Consider the following 16934-nt stretch of genomic DNA (forward strand, 5'->3'; position numbering starts at 1 on the left):
AAAGACAAAGAGAAGTATCTGGTAATGGCAAAAAGAAAAGGAGGACTTGTGGCACCTTAGAGACTAACCAATTTATTAGAGCATAAGCTTTCGTGAGCTACAGCTCACTTCCTCAGATGCATATCGTGGAAACTGTTTCCACGATATGCATCTGAGGAAGTGAGCTGTAGCTCACGAAAGCTTATGCTCTAATAAATTGGTTAGTCTCTAAGGTGCCACAAGTCCTCCTTTTCTTTTTGCGAATACAGACTAACACGGCTGCTACTCTGATATCTGGTAATGGGTCATTTAGTTACAATAATCAGAAACTTGAATAAAAAGTGCCCATTAAATACCAATCAGGCATTCACACTGCAGTTTATCACGTGAAATACAACACACTGACTGTAGTATTGTGTAACCTTCCCTCATTTTGTATGTGTAACCTAGAAACTAACAGCCAAAGCCAGCACTCCTTACTCAGGTGTAAAACTATTGAAGTCAATGAGAGTTTTGCCAGAGAAAAGGCAACAGGTTTAGGTCCTAAGGGCTAAATCTTGATTCCATCAAAGTCATTTGGAATTTTGCCATTGGTTTCAATGGGATTGTGATTTGGATTTCAGTAATGAAAGACACACACTCAGATTTTCATATATTTTAATAAAAATATCATCCACATCAATGACACAAAGTAAAAGACAGCAAATGAGACATGCAGATGGTATGTATGAAAAGCCAGAACCAATGTAAAGTGCCCATTTTCAGATTATACGGGAGGGTTATTTTACAAAGAATAACAAATTACAGTCCTGGAGCTGCCGCGATCAGCCTGCATTTGGGAAATTAGAAATGCCCAAATCCTGTTCAGTATGCTCCCCACTTTGTTGCTGCTCTTTCTCTCTTTTCCAAGTCAACTTGGGGAAAGAAATATCACTGTGGTTATGTGCCCGGGCCAATTAACCTGCATGTCATCCCATGTGCATCATCTCTCGGATCCACACAACAGACCTACATTCCTAGATTCCTGCAAAAACTTATGAATGTGCTTACCTTTAAGCACAAGTGTTGTCCTAATGACTTCAGTCAGGGGGAAGACTTGTGCTTAAAGTTAAGCATATTTGTAAATGTTTACGAGATCAAGGCCGTAAACGCCAATGTTCTGCTTTCCCTAACCGTGCAGAAATCTTCACTGTTGGAAATACGCAAATATTGGAGCCTAGATCCTCCATGAAGATCAGAGAGCAAAATTTTACTCTTAGGGCCTTGATCTTACAAACACTTTGGCACATGTCAATGTACTCTGTACTGCAGCATTTGAATTTTGCAGGGCCCAAAGAAAGGGGAGAGAAAGCAATGGGGAGAAGACAGACTTTTGTCTGAATACTACATCTGTGCACAAGTGCAGGACAGGGCAACTCAGCTAGAAGGGACCAAAAATATGCAGACGTAGGGTGTGGCAGTCATTAGACACTATAGCATTTGAGATATCATCTCTGAAAGAAGATCACAGAGGAATGTGTGTACCCAGGTACAGAAGTGTAAATGTATGTTAAAGCCTTGCATTTAGATATATGTAACAGCAACAAAGCAGGGAGGTCTCTATGGCAAACACAGGAGATTTATTACTAAATAGCTTCAGAGAAATTATTCCTAAGTATTCCAAATATTATTAACAATGTTTTTGAGTGTATTAAATGTTTGTGTGCCATGAAAATGTAGGTACTCTCTTTTTCAAGCTGACTGGGAACCGTTAAGAACAGCTACATTCAGGGTTTTACATACAATAGCTCTGAGGTTTGACTCTACCTAAAGCTTTATGAGAAGACACAATTGTGGCCTGTGCTTGAGCAAAAAGTTAAGCTAAGTTAAGGTGCAGGAAAACAGGGAGTGTAACCGAGTTAAACATAACACCCCCAGACCCTGCTTTAACAAAGACAGGGCAGATCAGGCAGGATTTGTAACAAGGAGGGAGAAAAGAGAGAAAAGCAGAAGAAGAAAACATATCAGCTGTTACCTTCCCACTATGCTAGAGATGGTAGCCCTGCATCATGATATAAAAGCCTCACATCCAAAACATAAAGCTCTATAAGAGCTCTATTCTTGCAACCCTGAAATTCACAGCTTAAATCTTCAGTTTCCATAAGAACTGCAGACTAGTCCCTGTTGATATGATTTATAGTTAAGGATCCTTCTTCATCCAAACCATACAGCCAGAAAGCAGGGTAAACAGGATGTAGGATATTGATTTCAAATGTATGCAAGAGTGTTTCTTTATGAGTGAGAGAATAAAATGACAGGTGCTTGTTTGCAAGATCAAGGAAAACTCCAACCTTCAAGGGTCTGTCTTCACTTAACTGGGTTTCCTGGTTCCTGTGCCATGCTGACAACTGTTTATTCTTACCAGTCCATTCCACACACCAGGATAGTTCAGTTCTCCCCAGCTGATCTGTTCTACCAATATTTCCGTCAGCAACTCCAACAGCCCATCCGCCGCTGTCCTTGGTACTTACTTCCCAATAATGGCGTCCTTCAGAGAAACTTTGAGAACACATCACTTGGCTGAGGCAGAATCTCTTGGGAGTTCGTTCATAAGGAGGTGGAAAACGGGATACAATCACTTTCTTATTCTCAGATGTGATCTCCAGGTTACGATGGATTCTTTGGGGATCAAAGGTCACGTTCACTGCCCCTAGAATAGATAATAGAAAATTTCTAACCTGAAGGCACCAAGGAGACTGGGCAATGAAACATTTTCAACAAAGGTGAAACACAGCCAAAAGTTGAAGTGCCCTCTGCATACTGCTGGATGTGTACCCCATTAGGGTAATCCAAATGCCAGCTTTCTAGCAGTGAGCAAACACTGAAGCTTAACAAAATAATAATAATAATATTAATAATTAATTCATAAATTGCCTGGTCCAGCAAATTGCTGAGAACCATTAATTCCCACTGAATTCCAGGGGCCAAATCCAGGGCCCAGTCCTTACTCAAGCAAACTCCACTGACTGACTGCCAGTACTGAGAAAAAACTCACTAAGGACTCTGGATTTGGCTCACAGACTTCAGCAGACGCTAAGGGTACCTACAACTTGGACTCTGTCCCCAATCACAGTCTTACAACACAATGATCCCATTACCGATATAAATGGAATACTTACCACCCCCATCAGAATCGAAGTAAACACGAGTTCATTTGAACAAGTTACCGTATAGTTTTTAGACTGATATGTTTGAATAGTGGTTAAGCTACAGATTCAGTACTTTGTATTATGTTGTGAAAATTTCTTCTTTTAAAATAAATAATTTATTGAAAAGTAAATAGCCAGATCCTTAGCTGGTGTAAATGGGCATTGCTCCTCTTACATCAATGAAGCTACACCAAATCAGAGCAGGTGAGGGTCTGGCCCTGTTGGTGAACATTCTAAAATCCTTCATTTTAATATTGCTATCCAGTGGTCACATTGGTTTACATACTTACACTGAGAAAACTGACTTGAAATAACCGGTTCTGGATTGTCAAATGCAGACACCACAGATGTGGAACAGACACTCCTCTCCTGACGCAAAGCTACAGGTTCTAATAAATGTGGAGGGAAAAAAAATCTTTCTGTTAGGGGTTTCTTTGAATAAAAGGCAAACAACAGATTCATGAACCAAAATACAGTTGCAATGGCTAATAGTTACTGTACATGTCAAATAGGAAAAATATAATAGCTGGCATTTTTAAAAAGGCTCTCTGACCTACATTTCTAGATGAATGTGTATGCAATTACTCATGCAAAGATATTTGTGCAGTTGGTATATATATTTTACATCCATAATTATCAAAACATTTTGCATGCAGGTGCAGTCACTGTACCTACATATGACCAATTAGATGTGTAACAGACCAGTTAGGCATGATTTGTACAAGTAATCACAAATTAACTCTCTATTATACAGGTTCCTATACTGTGCTCAACACTGTGGTATGTGTAATTGCATGAGTATTTCTAAAACATTCAATACTTCCACTCATGGAACTGTCTCTGTGATTTGAAGTAACACTGTAATGCAAATTTGCAAGACTGCCACTTGGAACTCTCTTTGTACATCTGAGTCACTCTCAACATTAATCTGTACAGTTCTGGTGAAAGGTTTTTTGGCACAAGTGTTTTGGAAACAACTTTGCTTTTATGTTAATACTTTGTACTTCTGTTGCTGCCTGCTGCATAGGGTCCCAATCCTGCAAACACCTATATGCATGCTTAAAATTAAGCATGTGAATAAGTGTTTGCAGAACTGGTACCCCAGTCCCCACAGTACAAAGACTATACTTGAAAGGAGAATAACAAAAAATCAAAAGAGACTACTCATTGGAAACATTCACTAGGGAGGATCTGCTCACAGCTAACTCCCTCTTGGTTACATTATTCTGAAGTTTTCTCATTAATGGGGAAATGAGACTCTCGTTCAGTTTCTTATTGCATTTGAAAAGTTTAGGGCAGGGACCATGTCTTTATTTCTGTTTGTACAGCACCTAGCACATAGTGCTTTATAAGTAATCATTTCTACTCTAGGCCTGTGGTCCTTAGGTTGAAGTTCTCCTAATCATCTGCTACGTGGATAGGCCCCCTTCTTAAGCATAAGAACTGTACTAGGAACATGAGCAAATATTGAGCCAAATCCCAAAGTCCTTGCTAAAGCACAACTCTCTGTGAGCAAGAACTTGGGAATTTGGCCCATTCTTAGTAAAGACTCTACTTCTGGTCAGCATTTCTTTTAGGAAAATCGTTTAACATTGATATCTAAAAGAGTAAACAGAGAATGAAACATAACTGATCTGTTTCCAAATTGCTTCTAGTCAGTTTCACTTTCTGGTTCCCATGGTCCATGGAATAGCACATTATTATTTTGGTCTTCAAAACTGTAAGGGAATTTGGAACACTCCCTCCACCTCAAAAAAAACCCCAGAGTTTTAAAAAATGCTACAAACACCTCTCTATTTCTATTATACTCAGCAATACTTTTTAAAAACAAATCTTACATTTTGAGCCCAAACTTCCTAGCAGTGTCCCTCTACGTAATATAAGTACAACCCTGCAAACAAGGTGCCGAACAAGGTGTTGACTTCAAAGAGAGGTGACAGTGCACAGACCCTCCAGGAGTTGCTCAGCAGCACCTTGTACGATCAAGTCCTGTAACAAGTCAAGAGGTTTCACAACAAAAGAAGACACAAATAAAGTAAATGTACCTTGTGGCAGCTGGGCAGGATATTTCTTCAATATTAACATTTCCAATTGCTTCTTGAGCTCTTCTACAGCACTTGTGACAACACAAATCTTCTTAGCATCAAGAGTAATTTTATTCATTATTATCGGAGAGCCTATGTAAATTTCTCTTTTGGATGATGTATCCTAACAACGACAGAAAAGATGAATGCAAGGGTAGCTTGAGCTAAACAAATGGCAATAATTCCATCAAGAATTTCTGGTGACTTCATAAAGTCAGGAGAGGAAAGTACCAGTAAGCTCTCCAGAAATCTTATACTTTACAGAGAGAGTTTTCTTTATAATATTGTGATCAGAGGAGAAGAACCTGAAACCCTGCTGAAAATATTGAAAGAGATGTTCTTGATCAAAAATGAAAATAACATATTTTCTCCAACAGAACTCATACAGTGACTTGTCTCTGTAGTCAGATCATAGTTTGTCTAAATAAACAGCCACCCGACCCCCACAGATATGATTTCTTTCTCTCTAGACTTTCTTCTCAGACTCTAGAAATCTGGGGGGAGAAATTAGAGTTTCTGAAAACTAATCAGTCTTAGATTAATAGAGTCCAATGCCAGAAGAGATCACTGTGATCATCTAGTAAGATCGCCTGTATAACACATGCCATAGAACGTCCCTGAAAAAATGAGTAGAGCATATCTTTTAGAAAAATATTCCAAACTTTAAAAATGTAAAAATTGCCAATGACAGAGAATTCATCACAACCCTTGGTATTGTTTCAATGGTTAATCATCCTTATTTCCAGTCTAAATTTATGTAGCTCCAACTACCAGCCATTAGATCTTGTTATACCTTTCTCTGCTAGATTGAAGAGCCGATTATCAAATATCTGTACCCCACGTAGGTATTTATAAACTGTAATCAAGTCACTACTTAACCTTCTGTTTGTTAAGCTAAATAGATTGAGCTGCTTGAGCCTTTCATCATAAGGTTTGTGTTTTAATACTTTAATCAACCTCCTGGCTCTTCCTGAACCCTCTCCAATTTTTCAACATCCTTCTTGAATTGTGGACACCAGAACTGGACACAGTATTCCAGCAGCATTTGCACCAGTGTCAAATACAGAGGTAATATAACTTCTCTACTCCTACTCGAGATTCCCCTGTTTATGCATCCAAGAATTATGTTAGCCGGTTAAATAGCATAAGGCCAAGAACTGATCCCCGCAGAACCCCACTAGAAACAATCACCTTTCAGTGGTGATTACATTTTGAGACCTATCAGTTAGCCAGTTTTTAATCCATTTAATGTGTGCCATGTTAATTTTATATCATTCTAGTTTTTTAAACAAAATGTTGTGCAGGACCACGTAAAATGCCTTACAGAAGTCTAAGTATATAACATTAGCACTATTACTTTTATCAACCAAATTTGTAATCTCATAAAAAAAAAGATGTCGTTAGTTTGACAGGATCTGTCTCCTATAAACCCGTGCTGATTTACATTAATTAATTACCCTCCACTAATTCTTTATTAATTGAATCCCATATCGCCTTTTCCATCTTGCCCCAGATCAACATCACACCAACAGGCCTATAATTCCCTGGGTCATCCTATTTACCCCTTTAAAATATTTACAAATTAGCTTTCTTCCAGTTTTTTGGAACCCACTCCCCCCAGTGTTCCAAGACTTATTGAAAATCAAAGTTAAGAGACCAGTGAGCTCCTCAGCCTGTTCTTTTAGAGCTTTTCAATGCAAGTTATCTAGACCTGCTGATTTAAAAATATCTAACTTAAGCAGCTGTTGTTTAAGATCCTCCTGAGATACTAGTGGAATGGGAAGAGGCTTATCATATGACATGATTTCATCATCTCTTCTTTTTCCCTAATACAGAATGGAAATATTTATTGAACATTTCTGCCTTTTCTGTATTATTATTAATAATTCAACAATTTCCATCTAGTAATGGACCAATACCATCATTAGGATTATTTTTTATCCTAATAAACTTTAAAAACTCCTTCTTATTGTCCTTGACTCTGCTGGTCATATATTTCTTCTTTCATCACTTTGCTTCCCTTATCACTTTTCTACAATTCCTATCTTCTGATTTATATTCCTCTTTCTTCCATTTGTTATATATATATATTTTTTTAATAGCTACCTTCATTTCTCCTCTAAACCAGGTTGTTTTTTTAACTAATACAGTCTTCTTTCTCAATTGTCAGATTGTGGCTTTTTGTACATCTGGATCCAGGTGCAGGATCCAGTGTTGATTTCCCTTCTCCCAGTGGTTCTAATGGTAATGCCCAGGCCCAAGGTCTGGCTACTCAGCACCATTGTGCCTTCCTCCTGCTATCCCCCAAAAATGCTCTGCAAGAGCGGTGTCAAAGTGGTGTCAAAATGGGCTCTGTTAGGAGCTCTGGGCAGGCAGTTTTCAAAAGCACATTTAATATATATTTAATGATTTTATAAGACTCTTATACTTTTATATGTAAACATGCCCTTTGTCTGTAAAAGGGAAATAGAACCGAATAATTGGATCTTATCTTTGCTTTGGATTTGAGTGAGAGCTGTATTTAAAAACACCAGTCTCTAGAGATGAAAGACTTGTTCATTAAGCCACCATACAAACAAGCTTGCCTCCCTCTACAAAAAAAACCTTTGGTTCTGAATCTGCACCCAGAAGGTCGGTCAACACTTTTTTTTTTTTCAAATTCCTCACCTGTAAGCTCTCCCAGTAGCCGCCGTGGTGGGAGCCCTACTTAGACCAGCTGCTGGCGCTGTAACTCCCGTGTTGTCTAACCCTGCTCAGAGCAGGTCTAAATGGCAGCATCCGATCTACACTACTGCTCTCACTGTTACTACCCTGGTTGTTCTGCACCAGTGAGAGCGCAGCATTGGGAAGTCTGAGGAAGAGCACTAATGCAGGTAGTGAAAGTTGCACATGCCCAGTACATGCTCATTGGCCCACAGATTTCTACTTACGCTCATCTGCTCCATCGTGTTATTTTGCAGCCTGTTCTGCAGCTGGGTTTTGATTTCTGTGAGCATGTTCAATTTCGCAGTGAGATGGCCAATCATTTCTTCTATTTTCTGTTGAGTCACTTGTTGCTCTTGTCCAATGACCATCAGTGTGGCTCTCTCTTGTGTTTCAAGGTACTGTTTCATGGCACAGAAGTCTTCAGTAATCAAGCCTTTGATATGAGACACGTATTCCTGAAAGGTAGCAGATGTGGAGTGAGTTCTGTTAGCAACAAGGAGGTGAGGAACATCAGCATCTAAAGCCTGATCTAACCGGCTCTGGCAAGTGACCACTTCATTTCAGCACGATTATTTTTATTCAGAGGAAGACAGTGCTCTTAATAAATACACATACTTGGCAAAATCCTGCATTGGCTGCAATGGGAGTTTTGGGTTGCTCAAGGAATACAGAGTTGGGCTACTGAAAGGACAGCAGTCCTCAGCCAGTGTCGTAACACGGAGACTGAGATTCTAGCTCAGTCCCTTGCACTCAGGGCTGTGAGAGGCACAGACATATCACATGCAACTCCTCGGAGGCAGGCAAAAGAGGCAAATAGCATCCATAAGATAGGAGCAACCACTCTGACCAGCTCCGGAGCATAGTTATAATAACAGCTGATGCCATATCCAACACTCCTCAGAGAACACCACCAGGGGTGCAGGAGTAAAAGGTGGACGCACAGGTGGATGATCCTGGGCAGACCCCTTGCCCCATGTGGTCCTAAATAAAGGTGGTCATGCATCTCTCAGTGATGGGTAAACGCATAAATTAAGAGGGGTTGATCATGTGTATACATACATTCATTTCAGCGCTGGCCTGCTTGCTGCTGCTGATGGCATCTTGGGCTATTTCAATTTGCTTGGAGACCTCACTTATTTCCAATTTTGCCTTTAAAGTGAAACATATGAATGTTTATTTATAGAACCCCAGTAGAAAATGTGATAGGATTAAAGGCCATGGTGGGAAAAAAACCTGTGCCTTGTTAACACTGCCTTACTGAGCCCCAGGTCCTGCAAAGTATTTAAGCAGTATATAATTAACTTTAAGCATAAAGAAAAGGAGTACTTGTGGCACCTTAGAGACTAACCAATTTATTTGAGCATGAGCTTTCGTGAGCTACAGCTCACTTCATCGGATGCATACCGTGGAAACTGCAGCAGACATTATATACACACAGAGATCATGATATTATATACACACAGAGACTCACTCTGTGAGTGCATCATGATCTCTGTGTGTATATAAAGTCTGCTGCAGTTTCCACGGTATGCATCCGATGAAGTGAGCTGTAGCTCATGAAAGCTCATGCTCAAATAAATTGGTTAGTCTCTAAGGTGCCACAAGTACTCCTTTTCTTTTTGCAAATACAGACTAACACGGCTGTTACTCTGAAACCTAACTTTAAGCACGACGCTAATCCCACTGAAGTTGATGGAACTACTCACATACTTAAAATTTTGTCATGAGTTTAACTGCCTTGTTGGACCAGGGCCAGAGACTGTAGGGACTGTCTCTTCATTGTATTTTGTGTAGGGTGCCTAAAGCAATGGGGTGCCTAAAGCTGATCTCTGATGGGGGCTTCCTAGATGCTACCACTATCCAAATAATAAATATTCATAATAGTTAATAATAACTGTATCTTTCACTGCTCTTATCCTCATGGAGCTGCAACTGTGGTGAATAAGAAGTCAGATAAGATCTCCATGCTCATATGGCCACTGAAGTCAGATAAGATCTCCATGCTCATAAGACGGGACCTCTCTGCAGCCTTTGACACAAGGTACTACATGACACAGACGGCCCAGCAGTACAGTCTTTCTAACCAACCCTCTCCAGCAGAACTCAGAGTGGTGCTGGGTAGCTGCTCCTTTTCTCCTCAGCCCCCTACCTGTGGGGGGTCCCATAGGGCAGTGGTTCTCAAGCAGGAGTATGCGTACCCCTGGGGGTACGCAGAGATCTTCCGGGGGTACATCACCTCACTTAAATATTTGCCTAGTTTTACAACAGACTACATAAAAAGCACTAGCAAAATCAGTACAAACTACAATTTCATACAGACAATGACTTGTTTATACTGTTCTGTATACACTGAAATGTAAGGACAATATTTATATTCCAGTTGATTTATTTTATAATGATATGGTAAAAAACGAGAAAGGGAGCAATTTGTCAGTACTAGTGCTCTGTGACCGTTTGTATTTTTAGTCGTTTCAAAATGAGGTGAAACTTGGGGGTACACAAGACCAATCAGACTCCTGAAAGGGGGACAGTCCTCTGGAAAGGTTGAGAGTCACTGCCACAGGGCTCCTGACTATCCCTGCTTCCACCCAGGATCCACAGCAGAGGGCTGGGAGAGCCAGGGAGACAGGGTGGAATGAGTGGCCAGCAGCAGCTGGCTGATGAGGACCCTCAAGTAGACAGCTCCCCGGCACCAGGAAATGAGCTGGGGGAGGACAAGCCAGGGGCGCAGACAGAGCCGGGCCAGAGGGCAGGTGCTGCTGGCTGGAAGCTGGGGCCGCATGGCAGGGTGGCCGGGCTCTGCAGCAGCCCCAGGCAGATGGGGCACCTGAGGTCGCCGGGACCCAGCCATACAGGCAGCGCAGCCATGGCTGGGGAGGGCCAGCTCCGCCCTCCTTCCCCTGGGCCCCGCCTAGGCAGGGGAGGGGGCTCTGCATTAGGAGCTGCAGACCCATCCACCCCGCCAGGCGTGGGATCCCCCTCAGGGGCTGCAAAGTTCCCGCCCAACTCCAGCCCGGAGGGGCTGCAAACACCCTCCCCTTCTCTCCCTCACTCCGTGGGGCCCCAGCTTGGAGGATACCTTGCCCCAGAGGCTGCAAGCACCATACCAAAGGTAGAAAGAAGAACAGGAGGACTTGTGGCACCTTAGAGACTAACACATTTATTAGAGCATAAGCTTTCGTGGGCTACAGCGCACTGCATCGGATGCATAGAATAGTAAGAAGAAGGTGGGACCATCTCTGTTTGTATATATATCTTCTTACTATATGTTCCATTCTTTGCATCCGATGAAGTGAGCTGTAGCCCACGAACGCTCATGCTCTAATAAATTTGTTAGTCTCTAAGGTGCCACAAGTCCTCCTGTTCTTTTTGGGGATATAGACTAACACAGCTGCGACTCTGAAACCTGTCATTATACCAAAGGTAGGTGAGTCTAATTTAACCACACACACATCTCCCCAGGGGCTGAATTATTTGCTAAAGCGCCCTGTCCAAAATCATTCGCTACACTAGCATTCGATCCACATGGCCTTGGGAGCAAAAGAGAAACAACAACACTACTAGATTTGGCAACAAACACAGACTGGGCGAAGGACAATGATTAAATACACCTCTTCCCCGCAAAAGGGAAGCCAGTGGTGCCCCAAAATAGCATGGCCTGCATGGAGAGACTTTCCCAGGTGGCTGAGGTTTGGCCTTGTGAAAGTCACCCTGCACCACTAATGTATTTGTGAGAGGCAAGCCCAGGAAATCTACCTCTCCAGAATATCTGTTCCACATCAATCCAACTGCCTGGTTTTCAGCCCAACCTAACTGAGCCTCTCCTGTCAGAGCTGCAGAATTTTAATGTGGGTGCAATTCATACCATGAAGGCACTGCAGCCATAAATTAGTTACTTAGTGTCTCGAGCCCCTAAATTTCACCTGCTGTTATTTGGTCCCATAATAGTAAATAATAATTTTTTAAATTAAGAAATGAAAGAGCAACTGCAGAGAGGATTACAACAAAAGTGGATCCAAAAATACAATATACCCATTATTAATCATGCTGGACAAAGCTACCTGCACTACAGCGAGTTTTTAATCAGTATATTAGTCCTGGAGGGATTAAGGTATTTTTCTTGTCTTTGCTATTTTAGTTGGACTGTTTGCTGTTTGGGGAGGGGCACTGTGTGTGTCTATACACAGCCTAGTGCAAGGGTCTCTGATCCTGGCTCAGATCTCTAGGGGCAACTGTGACACGTATCAGTAATTATTTAGTTTTTAAAAGAAATAAAGTGCAAATGAATAAAAGATGACATTAAAATAACTTTAAGGCTGAAAACTGAAAGACAAGAAGGGCAGGAAATGCAGATGTCAAGGTTCTCATGGTAACATTAACTCCTTCCACCCATTGAATACGTGGAGTGGTTTTGATTATCTGCAGGAGGGGTTCCCAACTTTTGTCTTTGAGGCCCCCGAATATGCTATAAAAACTCCATGGCCCACCAGTGCCACAACTGTTTTTCTGTACATAAAAGTCAGAGTCAGCATTAGGGGGTTGCAAGCAGGGCAATTGCCCTGGGGTCCCACACCACAGGGGGTCCTGCAAAGCTAAGCTACTCAGGCTTCAGCTTCAGCCCTGTGTGGCGGGGTTCAGGGCAGCGGGGCTTTGGCTTTCTGCCCTGGGACCCAGTGAATCAAATGGCAGCACTGCTTGGCAGACCCCCTGAGGGGGCCATGGACCCCTGGTTGAGAACTGCTACAGTGAGGTGTTATGGAATGACTCTTACTGACTTCAATGAGAGTTGAATTGGGCCCAACGTGTGCCCATCACTGCGATATCTAGGTGCCAATCAGTCAAGTAGTATTAGTTAGATGGTTGTACCTTGGTATGTACAGTGCACCTCAATTACACCTGGACAGCCCCTTTGTCTTTCCATTGACTTCAGTGGGCTTTGGATCAGGTCCTCACGCCATTAGTCGTTACCAGAAATAAAAGCTGCTTTAGGAAAAGTAATCTGGCTTCCTGTTTCCCTTACATCTGCCCACTAACGTTACTGTCATGGTGATGTGGGAAAGCAAACACAAAGTAGTCAGAAAATGCAAAATGAATGTTGTGAGAGCAGTGTTAACTTTTTGGCAAAGACATAGCCAAACTCTCTTCTCACAACCCCGGGGAAGTATATCCTGAATTATGGCCCAGTCCTGCAAGGTACTTACTGAGTATGCTGAGCACCCTCAACTCCCAATTGACATAGAACCATTATCAGGGTTGGAAGGGACCTCAAGAGGTCATCTAGTCCAACCCCCTGCTCAAAGCAGGACCAATCCCCAATTTTTGCCCCATATCCCTATATGGCCCCCTCAAGGATTGAGTTCACAACCCTGGGTTTAGCAGGCCAAAGCTCAAACCACTGAGCTATCCCTCCCTCCACATCAGGCCCTATAGTTCTTACAAGTGTTAGGTATTATTGATTACTTTATTATTATTATTTATTTAAATATGCAGCACACAGTAAATACCTTGGTCTCCCATGCTCTCCTGTCTGGGGGAAGCCCAGCTTGAGAATTCCGAGCCCAGGCTTCACTGGCTTCTTGATCATCTTCACCAAAGAGTTTCAATACTTCCTGGTGTTTCTCTGCCTCACTTTCCTCTCCCTGTTTTTTGGCAGTTCTGTTCAGACACTGCTGGACTATTTCCACCATGTTGGCCAGCGGCCTGTTTGAGATTAAGTTTTCCTGCTGAAAGCTCTTCCTACAATGAGGACAGCGGACATCGGTTCCTGGGTCCTTGCAGTGCTGGGTGATACAGGCTCGGCAGAAGCTGTGGGAACATTTTGTGATTATTATTGGGTCTTTAAAATAGTCCAGGCAAAGAGAACAAGTCACTTCGTCCTGGAGATTTTTGACAGGATTAGCAGCAGTCGCCATGGCCCCCAGGAGAGAGAAAAGACAGAACTTTCAGTTTCTTTTATGCTTATGAAAGATTGTCCACCAGTGAGCTCAGAGGGGGAGGAGCCCTCTATTCCCTTTTCACCAGTCTGTTACGTAGGAGTCCAACCCCAGGTCGGAATTCTATCTTGGCAAATATTTGCCACTGTATAATCTAAATCATTAGATCTATAATAATATTCACAGGGAGTTGTCCATAGAGATGGGCTCCAATCACAAAGGCAGATCAGGATCTCAAACCTCTCCAAGTTTGGGGCAGTACAGATCTGGGATCTGGTTTTGGCTGGAAATACGCTTTTCCATGAGATGCCTCCCTCCTTCCGAGTTTGTTTTGGGTGTTTGTCTCAGTGTCATGCAATGAGCTGCCTTCTGCTAAACACACAAAGCCTGGCTGCCCAGGACTGAGTGTTAGCAACAAGAGATCTGGCTGAAATTAATCATCACCCGCTTAAGAGTCTCATTATACAAGAAGCCTCTTCAAGGGGAAGTGAACCGAAATAGGACTGCTCAGAAAAATGTCTCCTTAAAGGTATCATATCCATTTTCAGCTTGGTCAATAACTAGAGCCAGCCGTTCTCCCATTCCTTGTCCTCTGCCGCTCTCTTGTGGCCATTTCATTTCACACACAATCAGCCTGATTCTGAAAGCAGCTGAACATCTGCAAGTTCTGTGGCAGTCTACTTCAAACCTTTAGCCAGCAGTACAGGGATTCCTCCATTCTTCTTGTTAAAGACAGGTTGAAAAGAGCAGTTCAGTTTTAAAATGGACTGGAAAAGACAAGCGGGATAAAGTAAATAAAAAGCAAGAGACAAAAATAAAACAAACTGATGGATGGGAATCAAGAGACAAAGCTCTAGACATAAAAATAAATTGGGCCAGATTCTGATCTCTTTGCTCATACTGATGGGGCCTACTCCACAAGTGATCCCAGTGGACCACAGAGGCTGCACTGGGCCAGGGTTGGAGTCATGACTTTAGCACTTGGCACTATGGAGGATTCTGGGGTGCTGAACAGGCCTGAAGTAGCTCTAGGAGGTTGACCAATGGGATCATTTGTGGAGTATGGTGCCACTCAACACAAGTATCAGAATCTTGCCCAGAGAAATCATATAGAACAAGCATGTCTCAGTAAGCATGTCCTATCACAATGAAGACCCAAACTATGATTTAAGTTAGAGCGGGGTCTGAGCCACACAGGTTATGTCTACACTGCAACTGAAGGGGTGATTGCAGGTCAGGTGGCATACCCACACTAGCTTTAATCTGCACAAGACACCTAGGTATGTACTCATATTGCTAGCCCAGACTGAAGCCGATGCTGCTCTGTCTTCATTGCTATTTTTAGCTGTGCTAGCTAGATTAAAGCTAGCACAGGGATAACTACATATGCTGCAATCATGCCTCCAACTGCAGTGTGGACTTAGCCTAAGTTCAGTATGTGACCCAAACTTCCCCAAAGTTCAGGGGAGCTCTGATCTCGGGATTTGGTTCAGGCTTAAATTTATTTTGAACAGAGAAATGAAACCAGCCATGCAAAACTTTTTGAGGCCCAACAAAATGTTTATTGAAGCTCAGAATGCATCCATTCATTTCCTGAGAGTGAATTGCCTGGTTTCATGACAAAACTCAGATCACAGCTGGTGATACAGCAGATCTTCGGCCCCCAGCAATCATCAGATACAGCGTGGATCATAATTCTTGTGGGTCTGCATATTTGGTAGCGCATTAGACTTTCCTGGGTGAAATTCTAGAGCCTGGGTTAGCCAGGGGGTCAGACTAGATGATCTAGTGGTTCCTTCTGGCCTTAAATCAATGAATTGTTGCTTTATGGTTTGGCTTCACAGTGTTTAGTTTGGATAAACTCAGAGCAAAAATCCAGGAACGTAAAACCATGTGGCTCAAAACTGATCTAGGGCCTGAAACACCATTCAAGTCAATCGGGAGCTGTGCTATTGATTTCACTGGATGCAGGATTAGCCTGTTAAAAGATTTTGGAATAAGAGGGTGAACAGAAACCAGCCTGATTAATCAGGTCTCCTGGAGAGGCAGAGGCAGCTCCACTGGCAAGGTTATTGGGGGGGGTACAGGGACAAGCAGAGCTTGAGAAGCAGATTGCTCAGGGCCAGATGATGATGAACTCGTTCAAATAAATAAAATGAGGATCCAACCCAGACCTTTTTCTCAGAGATTCAGAAGAGTTCAGTTGAAACATTTCACACACACACACACACCCCGGCCTACAGGCACTTCCTCGTTTCAGCAGGAAAAGCAAGCCACTCTGGGTGTTTCAGGCAGGCTGGAACATATCAGTAAGTGCAGGCAGCCTCACCATACATTTTGCTTGCAAGATTTCCAGCCTGATCTGCAGACTAAAACAGTCCAGATACAAAGAAAAACATCCAGATGTCCGGCTGCTTGACTGGACCAGCCCTCTGAACTTTCACCCAGCCCTAGCAGCGAGAGGAGAGAATGTTTCTCTGTGATTAGAGCAGAGGACAAAAGCCCCAATTCACTGTTGCCCAATATTCATTGACACCGGCACAGAGTGGGGATAAAACACTACCTCATGATGCTGGGGTGTCTTCGTTCCCTTTGAAGTGGCAGAAGTAACTACACAAGGTGCAGGGTAATGGTGAATCAGGGCCTCGGAGTCATGGCCCCTGAGTCCTGTCCCCAGTTCTGGCACTGATTCACTGTGGGCCTAAAGGCAAGACAAAAGTGGTCTCTGATATGGTGTGCCCAATTTAGGCTTAATTGTCAAGAGAGTGTCGGCCCATAGCCCCAACTGTATTTATGTGGATTGTGAGGGCCCTGTACTTCTGAATATCAAGCCCAAGGTATCTCAGACTGGATGCCCAAGATCGGTCCTTGCTTTTGACAAAATTGGCCTTACTCTCCCTGTCTGTCAGATTCCGCATCTGTAATATGGGGTCAGAGTTGAGATCCTGGGATAAAGGGTGCTGTGCAGGGATTCCTTACTACTGTGATTACATAGGCAGTCAGAGGAGGTCAAAACTGTCTTTTATTTTTCCAGAATTTGGGGA

General features: G+C 42.7%; 1 protein-coding gene across 1 annotated transcript; it reads right to left on the minus strand.

The window, feature by feature from the left end:
* Nucleotides 1-668: 668 nt before the first annotated feature.
* Nucleotides 669-16583, minus strand: RNF135 (ring finger protein 135). The gene is made up of 7 exons (XM_084648382.1): nt 16454-16583; nt 13462-14657; nt 9017-9106; nt 8182-8412; nt 5213-5375; nt 3458-3556; nt 669-2668 (listed from the first exon to the last, which is right to left on the minus strand). The coding sequence occupies exons 2-7, from the start codon at nt 13867-13869 to the stop codon at nt 2133-2135; spliced, it is 1527 nt and encodes a 508-aa protein (XP_084504508.1). The 5' UTR covers nt 13870-14657; nt 16454-16583; the 3' UTR covers nt 669-2132.
* Between the last annotated feature and the right edge of the window lie 351 nt (nt 16584-16934).

Source organism: Lepidochelys olivacea, assembly GCF_965140295.1.
Source record: "Lepidochelys olivacea isolate rLepOli2 genome assembly, chromosome: 14".
Classification (NCBI taxonomy): domain Eukaryota; kingdom Metazoa; phylum Chordata; order Testudines; family Cheloniidae; genus Lepidochelys; species Lepidochelys olivacea.

Coding starts and splice junctions, on each gene's coding strand:
- RNF135 (XM_084648382.1), bottom strand. CDS start 13,869: ATGGCGACTGCTGCTAATCCTGTCAAAAATCTCCAGGACGAAGTGACT. Junction 8,413..9,016: donor AGGCCAGCGCTGAAATGAAT/GTATGTATACAC, acceptor GCTACCTTTCAG/GAATACGTGTCTCATATCAA. Junction 5,376..8,181: donor ACACGATGGAGCAGATGAGC/GTAAGTAGAAAT, acceptor TGTCGTTGTTAG/GATACATCATCCAAAAGAGA.